Here is a 15,854-nt window from a genome sequence, read left to right as displayed (position 1 = left end):
ATAAAGCAAGATAAGAAAAACAAAAAGGAAGAAAGAAGACGAATTTTACGTCTAGCAGTGCTGGCTATGACATCATTTCTTCTTTCCTCTGTAATGAGCCGGAGGGTGTGTGTGTGTCCACAGGGAGCTGTAGAGCTGGGGGCAAAGTGGGCAGCGCATACCTCAGCAGCTGATGTGTTCCTTCAGGGACACAGACCCAGGGTTCCTAGGTCTCCTGAATTCCCAACAAATACCCCAGACGCATTTTCAGGTTAGATCTCCTAATTTTTGCCAACTAATTCAATTAAAAACAGAGCAGCCTGGTTGAATGGGTTGTACGGTCCTCCAGTTTGTGACCTCTATTTAGTAAAGCTGTTTCCACCTTCTAGGGAAAAAGAAAATCAAGACCCATTTGCTTTTTAGGCACAAATGATTAGCTTCATGACATGTAAAAATGGGAAGCCACTTGGTTCCTGGCCATTCCCTGGTCCACAGGAGAGAATCATGGCAGCAGGCTGGCCTCTGCTACTAGCATACAGAGATGGGGAGCCACCCAAGCCTCAGGTCGAATGCCCCCTCCCCCATAATCTGGTCCACCACCTCATCTAAATCATGTCTGAAGGAAAGCCGCTTCACTCCTGAGGCAGTCTGCATATGTAAATGTATTATTATTATTTTTTTTTTTTTGCGGTACGCGGGCCTCTCACTGTTGTGGCCTCTACCCGTTGCGGAGCACAGGTTCCGGACGCGCAGGCTCAGCGGCCATGGCTCACGGGCCCAGCCGCTCCGCAGCATGTGGGATCCTCCACGGACCGGAGCACGAACCCGTGTCCCCTGCAGGGGGACTCTCAACCACTGAGCCACCAGGGAAGCCCGTAAATGTATTTTTTAAATGGACTAAGTCCCTCAGACCAAGAGGCATTCTGAACAACCAACTACAGCTGAATTCTGTCAAATCCACTGCTTGATGGAATTCAACTATTCCCCCTCTCTCCTTTTCCCTCGTAATCGTTTCCCAGATTATTAAAAAGTCCACAGTTTTACAAATTCCATTTGAAGAGTTGCTTTGGAAACTCCTATTAGCTACCACTAACCTCCTCCCTCACACCTAGAAATACTTCAGGGACCAAAGGAGTTCAGCCAACTACAATTTATCTGTAAATCAGTGGTTTATAGGAGTCTATAGACTCAGCCCTCTGGGGTCTCCTTTACAGGGGAGGGCAGGTATCCCTGTTATAAAGAAGCTGTTACCAAACTTGGAACATCTGTTATGGTGCTTTTTAAACAAAATTTTGGGGCTTCTACCTGAAGGTTCGTTTGGAAGGCAGGGCCAGCTTAGAAACCTACAGAAGCTTGAAAGGGGAACCCAAGATACAACTCCCTGTATCCCCTGCTCCCACAGAAGCAGGGAATGTGGTCCCTGATAAAGTGGGGAGCTTGTTGAGGTGATTTTCAAAGCTGCTTCTACCTGTGTATTCCATGGCTCAATCATTTTAGGTACAACTAAAATATTTCAAACAAGACTTCCTGACCTGGGTGCCCACGCTTAGAGCATGGATGGCACGTTTTCTGTGAAAGGCCAGCTAGTAAATATCTTAGGCTTGGTGGGCCACGGGGTCTCTGTCACAACCACTCCCCTCTGCTGTGTGGCATGAAGCAGCCCTAGACAAAGTGTCAGTGACTGCGAGTGGCTGCGTCCCAGTAACACTTTATTTATGGACACAGATATTCGAACTTCTCATAGTGGTCAAATGTCACCATTCTTCCTCAACCGCTGAAGAAAAACGTAAAACCCATTCTTAGCCTGAGGGCTGCACAAAAAGAGGCAGTGGGTTGGACTTGGCCGGTGGGTCAGAGTTTGTCAACCCCTGTACTAGACGAGGGACTTCAGGGCTTCCGGGGACCTCGTGCAGTACAATCCAGGGTGCTGTATGTATGGGCACTTTTGGGTTTTCCTGGAGAGAGTTCACTGAAGCAGATTCTGGAAGGGGTGGCAACTTCACTGCTAAGTTAGGAATCACAGATTTCAAAGTTTCCCCTCAAACAAGGCCTGAAATTCTCTGTGGAACAATAACTCTGAGGAATCCACAGAGAGCAGAAAGCCCTGAGAAGCAGTCGCAGGACCGGAAATGTCCCCTTTTGCTCAAGTCCCTCGTAGCATGGAGGCCCCCCACATGGGGCGTTGCCTTGGGCCTGTGTGGTGCTCCATGGGAAGGCTGAAGGGTCCCTGTGAAAGTGGTTGGGAAAAGTCCCCCGGATGCAGGCTCTCTGTCTAAGGCTATTTCAAGACCAGGTGGAACCATTTGTTTCATAGCTTTAGCCTCACAGACACAGCATTTCTTCATTCTTTTTAGGGAAGGAGACATTTCTGGGCAGTTCTGAAGGGCGGTGCTGACACCTGCCTCCTGAAACCCTCCCAGGCCTGCCCAGGTCCACACGTGGACACACCTTTGGCTGTGACTATCTGCTGTTAAAACTTGGTAAAAAAGTATAAAGCATACATTTCAGCCAAGATTCATTTGGGGCCGTGTGGTTAAGGACGCACCCTCATAGTCTGTACAGCACTCACTGGCCCTTGACGACGTTCAGTTTGTAGTTTTAAATGGCCTAGAGGTGTCTCCAAGTGCCCCAAGAATATTGGCTCCCTGGCAAGGCAAGTAGCATCTCGGGGCCACCTGCATCTTCTGTCACTCCTAGTACCCAGCTCACAGCCGGGCCTTAACTAAGTAGACCCTGCTGAGTCCCCAGGTCACAGCCCAGAGCCAGAGCGCTTCTCACACAGGGGAGCCCGCCCCCTCCAAGACAAGACATGAGAAGAAAGGAATGCCCGTTTCCCTCTCAAATGCTGCAAAGGAGCTCGGAAACCATTCCTGAGGCCACAAGGCCTCCATCCTGCTGCTAATAAGAAGGGTCTGGAACTGCTGTGTGGGAAAGAAATGTCCCTTCCTAGGGAACTAGCCCCAACCCAGGCTGGTCCCCCTCACATACCTTGATCGCCCTGTGCCTCTCTTTCTTTGCCCTCCTTGTAACTGGGGCTAAAAAGTGACTTACTCAGTAACTGTCTCCCGCACAGGCTAGAGGCTCTGCTTGGGGGCCTGCCGTGTACTTCCAGCAGCAGCACAGCTCAGTCCCTCCGTGTGGACAACATAATAAAGCTCAGGGATGGAGACCTGCCTGATGCCTTTAACCTCACAGCTACCCCAACTCCCACTGCAAAGACTAGCAAGCAGCTGGCCCAAGGTGGGGCCGCCCGGGGTGGAGCCAGGGTTGGATTCAGCCTGTTCTGACCCCGGGCCGGGCCCCTGGTGTGTGCCATCCTGCCTCCCGCTGAGAGGCGTCAAGGTGGTCACCTGCGCAAAAGGGCTGAAGCGCTGAGCCCAGCCCAGGCGGCCAGCCACTGGCTTCCACCAATAAACCAACCAACCGACCAACCAACCAACCAACCAACCAATCAGCCAACAAGCAAACAACTGCCTTCCGCCCTGCATCCCTCAAAATGCATGAGGCTGCCATCCCCACTAGGCCCTTTGGGGTCATTTCTTAGGGGTGAAGGGGAATACAGCCCTTCGAAATTCTTCACTATGACCAAGAGTAAGAAATACATGTTATATGTGACCTAGTGGACATCACCTCATTCCACCGTCCCCAAGAAAAGATGCAGCTTGCTACACTTTACCCTTACCATATGTGATGCAGTCTATGTTCTAGTCTCTCTACTTTGTTCTTTTCTTTCCTTTTCGCTTCTTCTCTACTCTACCCGATCCTACCCTATCCTAGTCTTCATTGAAAATGTTTTCTGCACCTGACCCACTAAATTGATTTTACAACCCACTGATGGGTAGACCTGGAAGTAGGGCAAAGGGGCACCAAGCAGGGATGTCTGGAGCTGAAAATGTGTAGAAAATACAATGTTGATATGCAGGAATGAAAAGCCTTAGGAGGAGACAGCACCCTGCCTGCTGTGGCCTGCCCAAGGCCTGAGCCCCTGTGCCAGGCTCTGCAGCGAGCTGGCCCCATGCAGTGGGACGTGCAGCAGCAGGCCCCGTGGCTGCTGCTGCTGAAAGTGGGCAGATGTACAGTGGCAAAGCCAGCCCCGCTCTGCCTCTGACCGGGGGGCCCTTTCTCATTTATCATCGACTTTTCAAATCAGTGTCATTGTTGACAGCTCTTGAGTTTAGCTACTCTAGGGATGATTTTGGGTACTCAGAGAAGAAACTTTCCAATCAGTCCTGGCAAAAGCCCTGATCCTGCACTCAACAATCCCCCACTCCAATCCCCCGCCCCATATTTATGAACATGTCCTGGATGGAGATCAAGCTCTCCTGGCCTGGGATTTATTGTTGCTCTGCCTACTGGCTTTGAAACGGGAACTGTAAACACGCTAATAGATGCCTCTCAAATCACGATGAGGTCACACACCTCTTACCATTCAACAATTTCAGGTTTCCTAATGCAGGATCTTATCACCCCAAATTCCCAGGCACATACTGGCATAGCTCTTGGGCCATAAAAGGTGAGAAGAGAATTTTGAGATGGAACTAAGAGAGAAACATTCTCTGGAAAAACACTGTAGATCTACAGAATTCATTCATTCATTCCACACAGATAAATGAATTACTACTACGTGCCAGGAGTTTTTGCTGAGGACGCAGCTGTGAACGAAACAGAAACACATCCCTCCCCTAACACATTAAGCAGAGCCTGCTAGTAGTCTTTGCAGTTGGGTGATGGGCACATGGGGATTCCACTTGTCTCGCTACTTTTGTACATGCTTGAAATTTTCCATAATAAAAAGGTAAAAATATAAGTCTCAAACACATGATGCTGAGTGAAAGAAGCCAGACACAAAAGAGTGCACACAACATGACTCCATATACGTGAAACTCTAGGAAACAGAAATCTCCTTTCCAGGGACAGAAAGCAGATCAGGGGCTGCCGGGGGCAGAGGCACCTGGGAACTGCTTGGCTCTAGAGATGTTCTTTTTAAGAAGATATTGGGGGTAGGAGTTTATTAATTAATTAATTAATTAATTTTGGCTGTGTTGGGTCTTCGTTTCTGTGCGAGGGCTTTCTCTAGTTGTGGCAAGTGGGGGCCACTCTTCATCGCGGTGCGTGGGCCGCTCGCTATGGCGGCCTCTCTTGGCGCGGAGCACAGGCTCCAGAAGTGCAGGCTCAGTAGTTGTGGCTCATGCGCCTAGTTGCTCCGCGGCATGTGGGATCCTCCCGGACCAGGGCTCGAACCCGTGTCCCCTGCATTAGCAGGCAGATTCTCAACCACTGCGCCACCAGGGAAGCCCTAGAGATGTTCTTTACATTCGTGAGCCGGTGGTTACATAGGTTTGTTAAAATGCATCAAAATGGACACTTTAGGGCTTCCCTGGTGGCGCAGTGGTTGAGAGTCCGCCTGCCGATGCAGGGGACAAGGGTTCGTGCCCCAGTCCGGGAAGATCCCACATGCTGTGGAGCGGCTGGGCCCGTGAGCCATGGCCGCTGAGCCTGCGCGTCCGGAGCCTGTGCTCCGCAATGGGAGAGGCCACAACAGTGAGAGGCCCGCGTACCGCAAAATAAAAAAAAAAAAAAAGGACACTTTAAACAGGTAACTTTTCAGCTCTGTAAATGTTATTATAATAAAGTTCATTCAAAACCTGTACACATCCCTGCCCTCATGGAGCACGTTTACACAGAGTGCCTGGGTCTGGGAGAAACCTTAGGGACAATGCGAGTCCCTCACTTTACAGCAAAGGAGCAGAGAGATTCAGTGCCTTGTTCAGGGTTTCACAGGCTCTCACAGCAGGGACCTGGACCCAGCCCCGTCCAGTGTTTTCCTCTTAGCTCACTGCCTGTGATACAGAGTCGGGGCTAAGTTCGGAAATCTCCTGTTTTGGGGTGAGGGTATTCTGGATCATTCAGTGGAACACCCACATCCTAGGTACCTGGGTACCTGGAGCCTGAATCTGCCACACCTCCCCGGGAGGACCATCAATCCTGTCGTTTCCAACACTAGGGGAGGCGCCAGTTGCTTGCGGGGAGAAGGAAGGAGCGGCTGAAGCTCCCAGTCAAGGTCTGGTTTATTTTCTAAGTCATCTCAGCTGACAATCCCCACTCCAGTCTTATCTGCCCATCTCCCTACTTCAGGCAATGATCTTATTTCACTGTCCCCATCATTCTGGACCCTCCTCCACACCTAGCTGGGCTCACACACCTGAAATACTCCACTGACATCCAAGCTGTGTGCTCAAGAAAACCCCTTTGGGGGTGGAGTAGGTCTCAGAAAGGAGGGACCCGAATAGCACGCAGGCTCCAAAAGATGCAGGCCTGTGAGCCAGGTCTTCTCTCTTTGAAGAGGCTGAGGTTGAGGAACAACCTTAATGGGGCTTCACAAACCCAACGTGTGTTTGCTAGACCCTGGAACTCTAGAATAACGTTTGAGCGTCAAGCTGAGGCCAGGTCCAATTCTGTTATCACCCCTTGTCCCAGCACAAACAATGGGGAGTAAACAGGGCACTGATCGCCCGAGATGCAAAACTGGGTTTCCAAGAGCTTCCCTCCGCTATGACAGATGCAGCCCTGGAGTTTCAAGGTCCTGGACTCGTAGGCTGGTGTGGACGGGGGAACCCCGTCAGGCGGCAAAATGTCCCTTGGTGCCTACACCCTTCAAAGAGCAAATGCTGGCTTGAGGGCTGGAGGACGCAGCCCCTCCGTGGGAAAAGCTTGAGATTCCATCTGCTTTTACTTTGACGCACATTATCCAGCCTCTGACCACTATGCCCCCCCGCCCCCCGCTGCAGGACCACCCTGTAGCCTTCTCTGCAGAGACAGGCAGGAGGGCACTGCTCATCCAGCTACGTGGCCCTTCTGGACAAGATCTTCTATGAGACCTCGGGTGGGAAGTGGCTCCTGTGACCCACAGAGGCCTGACTGGGGAGGCCATCTTCGTCGTGCCATCTCTCCCGTTCCGTCCTCCAACCTCGACAGGCAAACCTCAAGACTCCCCTCCCAAAGTCAAATGCTGAATTTTATCCCATTGCCTGGTATTCTTCAAGTATTTCGTGTTCAGTTATCTCCTCCTGCCATCTAAGCGCCTCACGTCACGCGGTTACGTGAACGTGTTTACGTTCGCAGGGGACTCTTTTCTTCTATGTTTACCTCCCCCTCCAGGCCTTCCCAGAAGGCACAGAGCACGTGCTCACTAAATACCCATTAAGAAGAGCTGATCTGAATCCTGCCTTTCCCTTCTCCCTTTCATGTCTTGTCCCGTGTAGTTGTCTCTTCCTAACCCTTCCTGGCCTTCTCTGCCAAGATCCAGCAGCTCTCGAGAACCTTCTCCGATGGCCCCTGCTCTCCCCACTTTCGATCAGGCACAGGCTACTAGGTCCCACGCTCCCAGGTAGGATGTGTGTGTTACCTCAAGTGTCCGTGGGGCAGGGAGGAGATTCAATTCAATATACACTAGTTTGGTGAATCCATGAAGGCGAATCCCAACCTCACAGCTATTAAGTCATAAATAAAAACTTTGGAGCTTATGGAAATGCCCAGCCTAGGGCTCAGATCCCTCCCCTGGGGTGGGTGCTGGGAGGACCAAAGTAAAGCACAGGTGGGCCCTCCAGCCCTTGGCCACAGAGACGCTCCTGCAGTCAGAATTCCCTGATGGAGTAATCTCTTGTGTAGAGTCAAGGACGCCCCACTGAGGCCGCTTAGCTTAGAAATATTTGCGAAGCTGTGACTGCTACCATTTCAGGGCTGGGGCACTGAGAGTCACACAGCCCTGCTCAGCAAAAACACTGCCGAAACCAAAGGCAAGGAGAGTAAAGCTGGTGAGCAAGTTCACAGAATAAAAGCTGGGGAACCTTGGGGGTCTTCCAAGGGCCAAAGGACTGGGAATATTGGCATCTGGGGTGAGTAACTGTCTTGCAGCCCCTCCTTTCTAGTACTCTCCCAGCTCAGACCAGTGGCTGTGCCAGAATTAAGCCCAGGAGGCTCTCGGGCAGAGTCTGAACTGTGTTCTCCGCCAGTCTCTGCCTTTCTGCCCTGTAATGGATGGCTGTTCCCCTGAGCACAGGGTATCATCCCTCATCTGAACTCCTGGCCCCTCCACCCCTTTGGGACAGAAATATTGTCCAGACCGGCCTCCCTCAGCTTAGACCCCCCACTGTCTCCATCACTGACAGCATCAGCGCCATCCCCAGCACTCACTGTGTATGAAGGGCTCTCCTAATCATCTCACATCATCAGCTTTTCCTCTCCTCGCAGCAATCCAGTGTGGTAGATTTTATCATCCCCATTCTATAGATCAGCAGACTGAGGCTCAGAGAGATGAGGTGACTTTCCCAAGATCCTACAGCCACAGTCAGAACCTGGCTGCATCTGATTCCACACCCCAGCCTCCAAATACCACACCACCTCCTGCGATCCTTAACTCTTGATTCTTGCAGTCTTGGGATAAGAGGGAGAGGGGCTTTAACAGGCTGGGTTGGGGGTGATGAATGGAGAGACAGGAACTAAAATTTATTGAGAATCTGTAGTATGCAAAACATCTGAGGTTTGTAAACTAACCCTGTAGTAATTCTGTGAGCGGGTATTCTCAACCCCATTTTACACATAAGGAGGTTGCGGCTCTAGGAGGCTGGAAGTGAATTCCCAGGTTCACACGACTATCCTGGGACAGCAATTTTATTCCTACCCAGGTCTCTCTGGGGTGAAAGCGAGTGCCCTGTCCACTTTTCCATGCCATCACCTGGGCCAACTACTAAAAACAGGTTCCTGGACTTCTCCCATGCCCTCCAGCCCCGGGCCAGCATCCTGGCTCTTGGCGGGACCCTGCAGCCTCTCGGAGGCTAAGGGCTCTCACTCTGGCACGGACACAGGCCAGCGGGATGTCCTCACATGTCTGCAGGGACCGACTGGGCCCCATTCCTGCTCTGCCAGGTGGAAGATGAGGACAGCCTCTCATGGTCCCCGGGGCTCTGTCTTCATGGTTCACGCTTTCAGGAGGTCCCTTGGCCAGTGGGCTGGCTTTAGGGGAAGGGGCTGCCTGTTCAGCAGGGCTCCTCCTCCGGCCGCTGAGTTGGTGAGGGTGTGAGGGTCTCAGGCCCACTTCCCAGTTTTCTCTCAGCACAGCCCAGTCATGCAGGAGCATGCAGGAAAGGCCTCCCTTGGGGGTCCCGCCATGCAGTGTGGATGGCTGGATGGAACAGATCATGAGGTTGAAAGGGGCCTCCGTGTCACCCGGCCTGAGGGCTCACCTACCTGGAAAGACTCCCCACTCTGGAGGCCTTACCTTAAAGAGGGACTTTCACACTGAAGCAAACTTGAAAAGAGAGAACACGTACACAAAGAGAAGTTTACTTGGCTGGCATTTCCCTCATTAGCTTTGGCTTTCACTGAGGACAGCTAGGCTGCTGGGGAGGCAGACCTCTCCCTCCTCTGCTGGCTTCCCCCCCCATTCCAGCGCCGAAGCCCCAGGAGCCATAATCTCAGAGCCTAATGCGTTTGGGGCGGGGGAGGTGTGTGCAGGAGAGAAGCCAGGAGTGAGCAAAATACCTCCAAGATCTGCAAGGTTGGATGATGCCCTTCAACCACACCAAACACGTCACTTCTCTCCCCTACAGTCCCCAAGGAAGGCAAGCCCCACGGCGACACTAAAGCTAAATGGGCTACTTTCAAGGGCAGCAAATGACGCCGCCATTTTGGAACCAAATCCCCAGCGGGATAGACCAGTGAATTCTACGCCTGGCGACTTTTTCCAGCATCAAAGGCCATGGAGCCAGCCTCGCTGGCTTTTCTATTCCCCCACCTGTCCACTGCTGTATGCCCCTGCTCTGAAGCAAGCCACCCCCAGAAAACTCATTTGAACGCACGATGGCACCAAGTCTCTGGTTTGGTGTTGATGGCACACTGCTTGTGCAACGGTCGGTCGAGTATGTGGGTGGATAAAGGGTGGACGGGAGGAGCATAAAAAGGAAAGTGGAGGAGGGAGAATATACAAGATAAGACAGCTGGGAGGAAAGATGAGAAGGAAATCTCCACGCAGAAGCAAAAGCCACTGAAAAATGTCCTGGGGTGGGGTTAGTGCAAAGGGATGAAAAGCTGTAGGCAGGAAACCCAGTGGAATACCGACAGCTGGCGAGTCAGGGCAGTGGTTAGATACGGAGGCTCAGGCGCCAGGGAGCAGAAGTCTCAGCTCAGCAAACATCTCAAGAAGGCAAAGGCCTGGAGGGGACAGCAGCCAACTGAAGTACGGGATGGAACCTGCCCAGAGGCCAAATTCCAGCTACGAATCTGGACAGTGTCCTGGGTGATATCTTTAGAGGGGCGAGGCTTCCTGCAGAGGGGATGGAAACCAGGCCTGGGAGCTGTTCTCCCGCCATATCCTCAGCCCCTGTGGGGGTGATCCAGGGACCCCCGCCTCCAGCTGAGCCAACCTGGGCAGAGTGCAGGCCTGCTGTGCCCACCAGCTGTGGAGGGGCTCCGTCTGTGCGGGGAAGTGGGGACGGTCAGGAGCTGTGGAAAATAGGCCACTACGTCTTGTCTCTCCGTAACTCCTAGACTGGGTGACATGACCTCACCCAGTCTCCCCCCAGCCAGACAAAACCAACTCCTTCCTGAATCAGACAGGCAGGATGCCCCCCAGGGTGCTCAGATTCGGTAGGGCCAGCTGAGGAGTGGAGAGCAGCTACTCAGAAGGATCCTGGGCACTAGTGGTATCCTGGTGTGACGTCAGCGGGGCATGGGTAGGAAGCAAGACAAGCCCTGGAGTTCCCTCACGAGCCCCAGGACCTCGACCGAATGCCCTGGGGCTCTTCAGCCCCATGAGATAGGGGAGTCTGTGCATCGCTTTCCTTGCTGCTAAAACTCATGCCCAGTGTCTTCTCCAGGCCACCACCAAGAAGCATGGCTGGAGATGCCTGCTCATAGACTTGTCTCCTTCCTTCTCACAGTGGCTTTCCTTTAACTCGGAGTCTGTCCCTAAGATCTAAGAAACTCACACCATCCCTGGCTGCTTGCGACCCACCATCTTGGCCACTTGTTCCCAATGTCAGGCTCCAGACCAGTTTTCTTTCCTCCCTCCGACAAAACCTTTCTTCTGCTGCTCTCCTTGGAAGGCATCTGATGTGTCCTCAAGTTATGTGATACCTGAAGCCCACGGGAAGCCTGTCCTGTGTTGGAACTCCCTGCCCCGTGAACAGAAGATGACTTCTGTGGAGACATATCTCAGCTTCCCAGTGTCTCTCCAATGACCTCTTGTGTGTGGCCGCCTATTCTGTCTGGGGGTGAGGCTGACCCTGCTTTTGGAGCACAGAGCCACGCTCACCCCTGGCATCTGAGCCAGGCAGTCCCACACCCCCGTGGTGAGTCCTGAGATGGTTAGAGGGGGTGATGGCTTATAAACACCTGTGTGAGTTTTCACATTGGCCTTACAGGGCTTTTAGAGATAAGAAACACAGTATGTCCGCCACTGCAGTGGGCTTTAATTCAACTTAAAATCTGTTTCTGTTGTACACAAGCCCACAGATGACTCAGGGTGGTGCCATGAACATGTTTCAGAAACGAGTTTTCATTTAAGGGACAGATTTGGGACACCTTTCCAACCTGCTAACTAGATGAAGACTATTCTTTTCTTTTCCGATTTTAGTATTTCTCTGGAGAGAAATCTCTAGTCCCAAGGATATAGTTGTGATCAGAGATCTAAATAACCTGAATACTTCTTGAATGACCTATAGCCGAGAACTCAGTATGGATCAACATTACTCAGCTCCAAATGTGACCAGAAACACCTCTTGTACACACACATAACACAGTTTCCCTTCTTACCCTTCCTCTGGATGTTCTAATTCTCTCCTCCAAATTGAATTCACACCAACCAAATAAACGCCCTCTCCCCTGACCCCCAACAGTGCTGAGGATGACTCTGGAGGTCTGTGGGGGGCGAGGAGGAACATGCACAGAGGATGATTTCCAAGGCAATGACGAACTCAGTCTTTAGGAATGCTAAGACAGTTCTGAACTTGGTGGGAGCTCCTGGACGGCCCCTGGAAGCCTACTTGAGCCCCTCAGCGAAGGAAGCAAGCAGAGTCCTGCCCTCTGGTCCCAGGCTGGGGACCCTCGGGAGGCCCTGGGAAGGGAAGCACAGGGCCCTTGTGCTCTAGGTAGAGAGGCAGTCCCACCTGAGCCACAGGATGGGCTTCTACTGCTGGTTCCTGGGGGGCCGTCACGCCCTGACCGCAGGAGCGCCTGCACCTCTGGCCAGGGGCAGCTCTAGGGTAGCGGACTGGGTCACCTGCTCGGCCTCCTGGTTCACGCTTCATTCCTCCCCCTTCCTCTGTCTGGTTTCTTGCCCATCCTGCAGGTCCACAGACATCTCACACTTGTCCTTCCTGCCCTCCCCTTACTCCAGGGAAGCCAGGGACTGCTCGAAGTGTCACTCCGCTCAGGTCTGCATTTTCACTGGGCTCAGAGTTCAGACTGGAGGGTGGAAGCCCCACTGAGGAGCCCCTGGCATTGCTAGGGCTTTGGGAAGAGCTCCTGGAGACCAGAGCTGCTCGGGTCTTTGGCCGTCTCAGAGGAATCACCTGTACTGGATCTGGGTGATGACCTGCCACTATTCTACCCCGTGAGAGACCCTCCTCTGCGAATCCATCCTTTAGAGCTTCCCAGCGCCTTTTATCACAAAGAGCTTCCCGAATTCCTTGCTTCCCTGTGGCCTCTCGGCAAAGTCTGCCTCTGTCCCATCCAGGGCCCCTCTTCCCTTCACACACTTTGTTCATGGTCCCCTGGCGCCTGTCCCCTCCAGGCTGCATCCCCGGGAGAAAGCTGCTCCTCAAGTCCTCCCCCTCCCCCCCCACAAGGCTAGTGTCCAGTCCTTTTGTTGAGCTGGTGTCTAGACTGGAGTCCAAGTCATCTTGCAGACCAGCACTGGCCGATTGGTCCCTGCTCTCGTCCCAGGTTCCTGCTTGTTGGGCCTGGATTCCTTACTCAGTTCTACGTCTCAAGTTTCTTTGGGTTGATTAAGTGAGATTGAACCTAAAATAACATCTCACCCTCAGATCTGAGTCTTTGGTTTCTCCTCCTCTGCCTGGCCTCTGGTCTCCTGCTTCCCCTCACTTTGTCTGGGGAACCTTGTCAGCTCATCTTGTCCTTAAAGGCCACCTTCAGAGACCCTCGGGATGGGGTGGGGCGGCCTTCAGGCAGGCTGGTACACGCGGTGAGCCCCGTCCCGAGCCCACAGCACGGGCTTTTGGTGCGACAGGCCCCAGAACCGTGGGTGATGCTAGCAAAGAAAGAAGGTAAAGCTGAATTTAGCCGGCTCCAGGCTGCGTGCCAGCCAGTGGAAATCATGAGCGCCCAAGAAGGAAGCAGACGAGGAACGGAGACGGGACTGAGTGTCCAGGGACCGTTCACCCGCCACGCTCGCGTCTGGCTGAGGCCTGGACCACACCCTTCAGCTGCGAGCTACCCCCGACACGAAACATTTCTGAGAAGCACCGCACCCTCAACCACTGCCCCCCAGAAAATGTCTTGGAATACAGTAGATTTCCTCTCTGATGATTCCCTGAGCACAGGAGGGTCTTTTCTGTACTTGGAAGTGAGGAAGAAGGGGTCCTCTGACAGAATGTGGGGTGACTGAGGGCCGAATGGATAATCTCTTCCCTGCCCGAGACCCCAGCCCCACGACTCTGGGGCTCTGCCCTATAACTTCCTATGTTACACACCCTCCCTCGCCCCCAGGACGCTACCCAGCTGCCTACCCAAAGTTTCAGTCTAAATGACTGCCTCCTTGGGCTAGGATCCAACAGAGATAAGAATCTCCCCCCCTCACACACAAACGCACACATGCACATGCATGCACACCCACACCCACTCTCTCTCTCTCATTTTAAGGAGAGCACCGCCGGCCCTCTCCCCTTCCAGCAGAAGGTCACTGCCACAACACGGTCTCTGAGTTAAGCCCGGAATCGACAGGCCTACTCCTTTTTCCAACCTCTGAGCTTCAAACACCCTTTACTGCACCCTCCTCCGACTGGCATGAGCACAACAAGAACCTGGAAGGAGTGTGTGCTGAGGCTGGAGCGAAGGCAGAAGGGAGCGTGGATCAGAGAGGGCAGAGATGTGGCCCAAAGAAACAGCATCTTATAGAGCCAGCACCCACGGGCAGCCCGGGGGACAGTCTTCCGCAAATAGCCATCTCTGAGCCTCAGCTTCACGCTCTGTGCTCGCTCCACAGAATGACTGCAACAATTAGTTACTTAACATTTTTCTTTAAATTGACTCATTTGAAAAAAAGCTTATCTATAAGGAAACGTTATATTGCTACCACACATGGAAAACCCGTATCATCTATAATTTTTGATCAAGATAAATAAAATTTGATTAAGCTGCAAAAGGTTCTTCTGTGTCCCATATAAATCGTCACCTTGGTTACCGCTATCGGTTATGTGTTTTCGACAGTAAACTCCCAGGGCCGAGGAGACTCTCTTTTAGGGGGCCTCTTGGCGACCTCCTGCCCTTGTCATCTTGGCTGTAAAATGTGCCCAGACCCCCACCTCTGCGCATGGGAACCAGGCCCGCCCGCGCCGTGGAACGAGCTCATGGCCTACTTACAATTCGAGGTTTGAAGGGCGGCTTGATCTTCTTCTGCTCCAGGAGCAGCCAGTCGATCTCCTTGAAGAACGGGTGCTGCTTGATGGCATCCTCGCCGTTCTGTGCCGCCACACAGCCCAGGCGCTTGTGAGGGTTCTTGGTCATGAACTGCGGGGATGAGGAGAGAGACGGAATCAGTGACAAAGGCCCGGCAGGCACAGGCTGTGAGGGGAAGACGGAACTCAGCCAAGGCAGCATCTGTAGCATCACCTCCCAAGCCCACTTTCTACATTTTCGGGGGCTCTGCACCTCAGGGTGCTCTTTAATTCTTACACAGAACTTACTGTGCGCCAGCCACCGTCCTACACGTAGTATTACATATACACGCATTGATTCATTTCATCCAGCGTGACCCTCTGGGGTACTACCATGATCCTTTATAAGTGAGGTAGTTGGGGCACAGAGAAGTTAATTAACTTGGCCAAGGTCAAACAGCCAGCAAGGTATCAAGTCAGGATTCGGAGTTCAGACTCTCTAACCCTCTGATTCCCCCTCAGATTCTCAAGTCTTCTCATCAGGGAGACTGAGGTCTGATAAACTCACACTGAGAGGTCAGCAGTCCTTTTTGAGGGAAGGAAAGAAGATCAGATATTCATGTAAAGGTCAGTGATCAAAGGCACCTCCTCCTCTTTCCTTTTCCTGGACCCAGGCCCTCCCACTTTTTAAAAAAAATTTGACTTTGTAATCTCTAGCACAAACCCCCACATAGATTAACAGATAAAAAACAAGAAAAAGAAAGGCTTACTTCTTCTCAATGCCTGTCTGTCAAAAACACATTGATGTGTTTTGTACTTTTTGGCTGGTGTCTTGTGACCTCACACACTCAGGTGAAATGATTATTCCTGTTAAATGAGTCAGTCCTGATGGCAAATGTTAATTTCACTGAGCAGACGTATAGTAACATAACCTTGAAACAAATCAGTGCTGGTAGGTGGAAATATTTCTGATAGCCACCCAGAATAAAGGTAGGGGTGTGTGTGCGCATGTGTGTCAGAGACTGAGTATTATATTTCATGGGGGTGAAGGCTGAAAGTTTAGATTTAAACAAAGGAACCTAAGAGGACAAATTATAATCCAAAGGGATAAATCTCTAATGATAGCATTTTAGGCTTTATCAGCAAGCGAGGTTCTCCTGGGCAGTAGGAGAACAATTTTTTTGAAATTGTTTTTTGAAATCCTCCTGCCTCCTGCCTGGCACCCCTGAAAGGCAGGGGAGCCATGGACGAGAGAGTGAGGGG

The 15,854-nt window shown here is 52.2% G+C and overlaps 1 protein-coding gene across 4 annotated transcripts in view; it reads right to left on the bottom strand.

Annotated features, from left to right (window-relative positions):
* PRKCE (protein kinase C epsilon) overlaps positions 1–15,854 on the bottom strand; it is a 513,799-nt gene that overhangs the window by 12,075 nt on the left and 485,870 nt on the right. For all 4 annotated transcript variants that reach the window (XM_032652450.1, XM_032652451.1, XM_032652452.1 and 1 more), the window contains one exon: positions 14,578–14,724. In XM_032652450.1, coding sequence (XP_032508341.1) covers positions 14,578–14,724 — 147 coding nt within the window. The remainder of the gene's footprint in view (positions 1–14,577; positions 14,725–15,854) is intronic.

This window comes from Phocoena sinus, chromosome 13, assembly GCF_008692025.1.
Source record: "Phocoena sinus isolate mPhoSin1 chromosome 13, mPhoSin1.pri, whole genome shotgun sequence".
NCBI classification, from domain to species: domain Eukaryota; kingdom Metazoa; phylum Chordata; class Mammalia; order Artiodactyla; family Phocoenidae; genus Phocoena; species Phocoena sinus.
The sequence above is the reverse complement of the archived record's forward strand: the minus strand, read 5'-3'. Positions and strand labels throughout refer to the sequence as shown.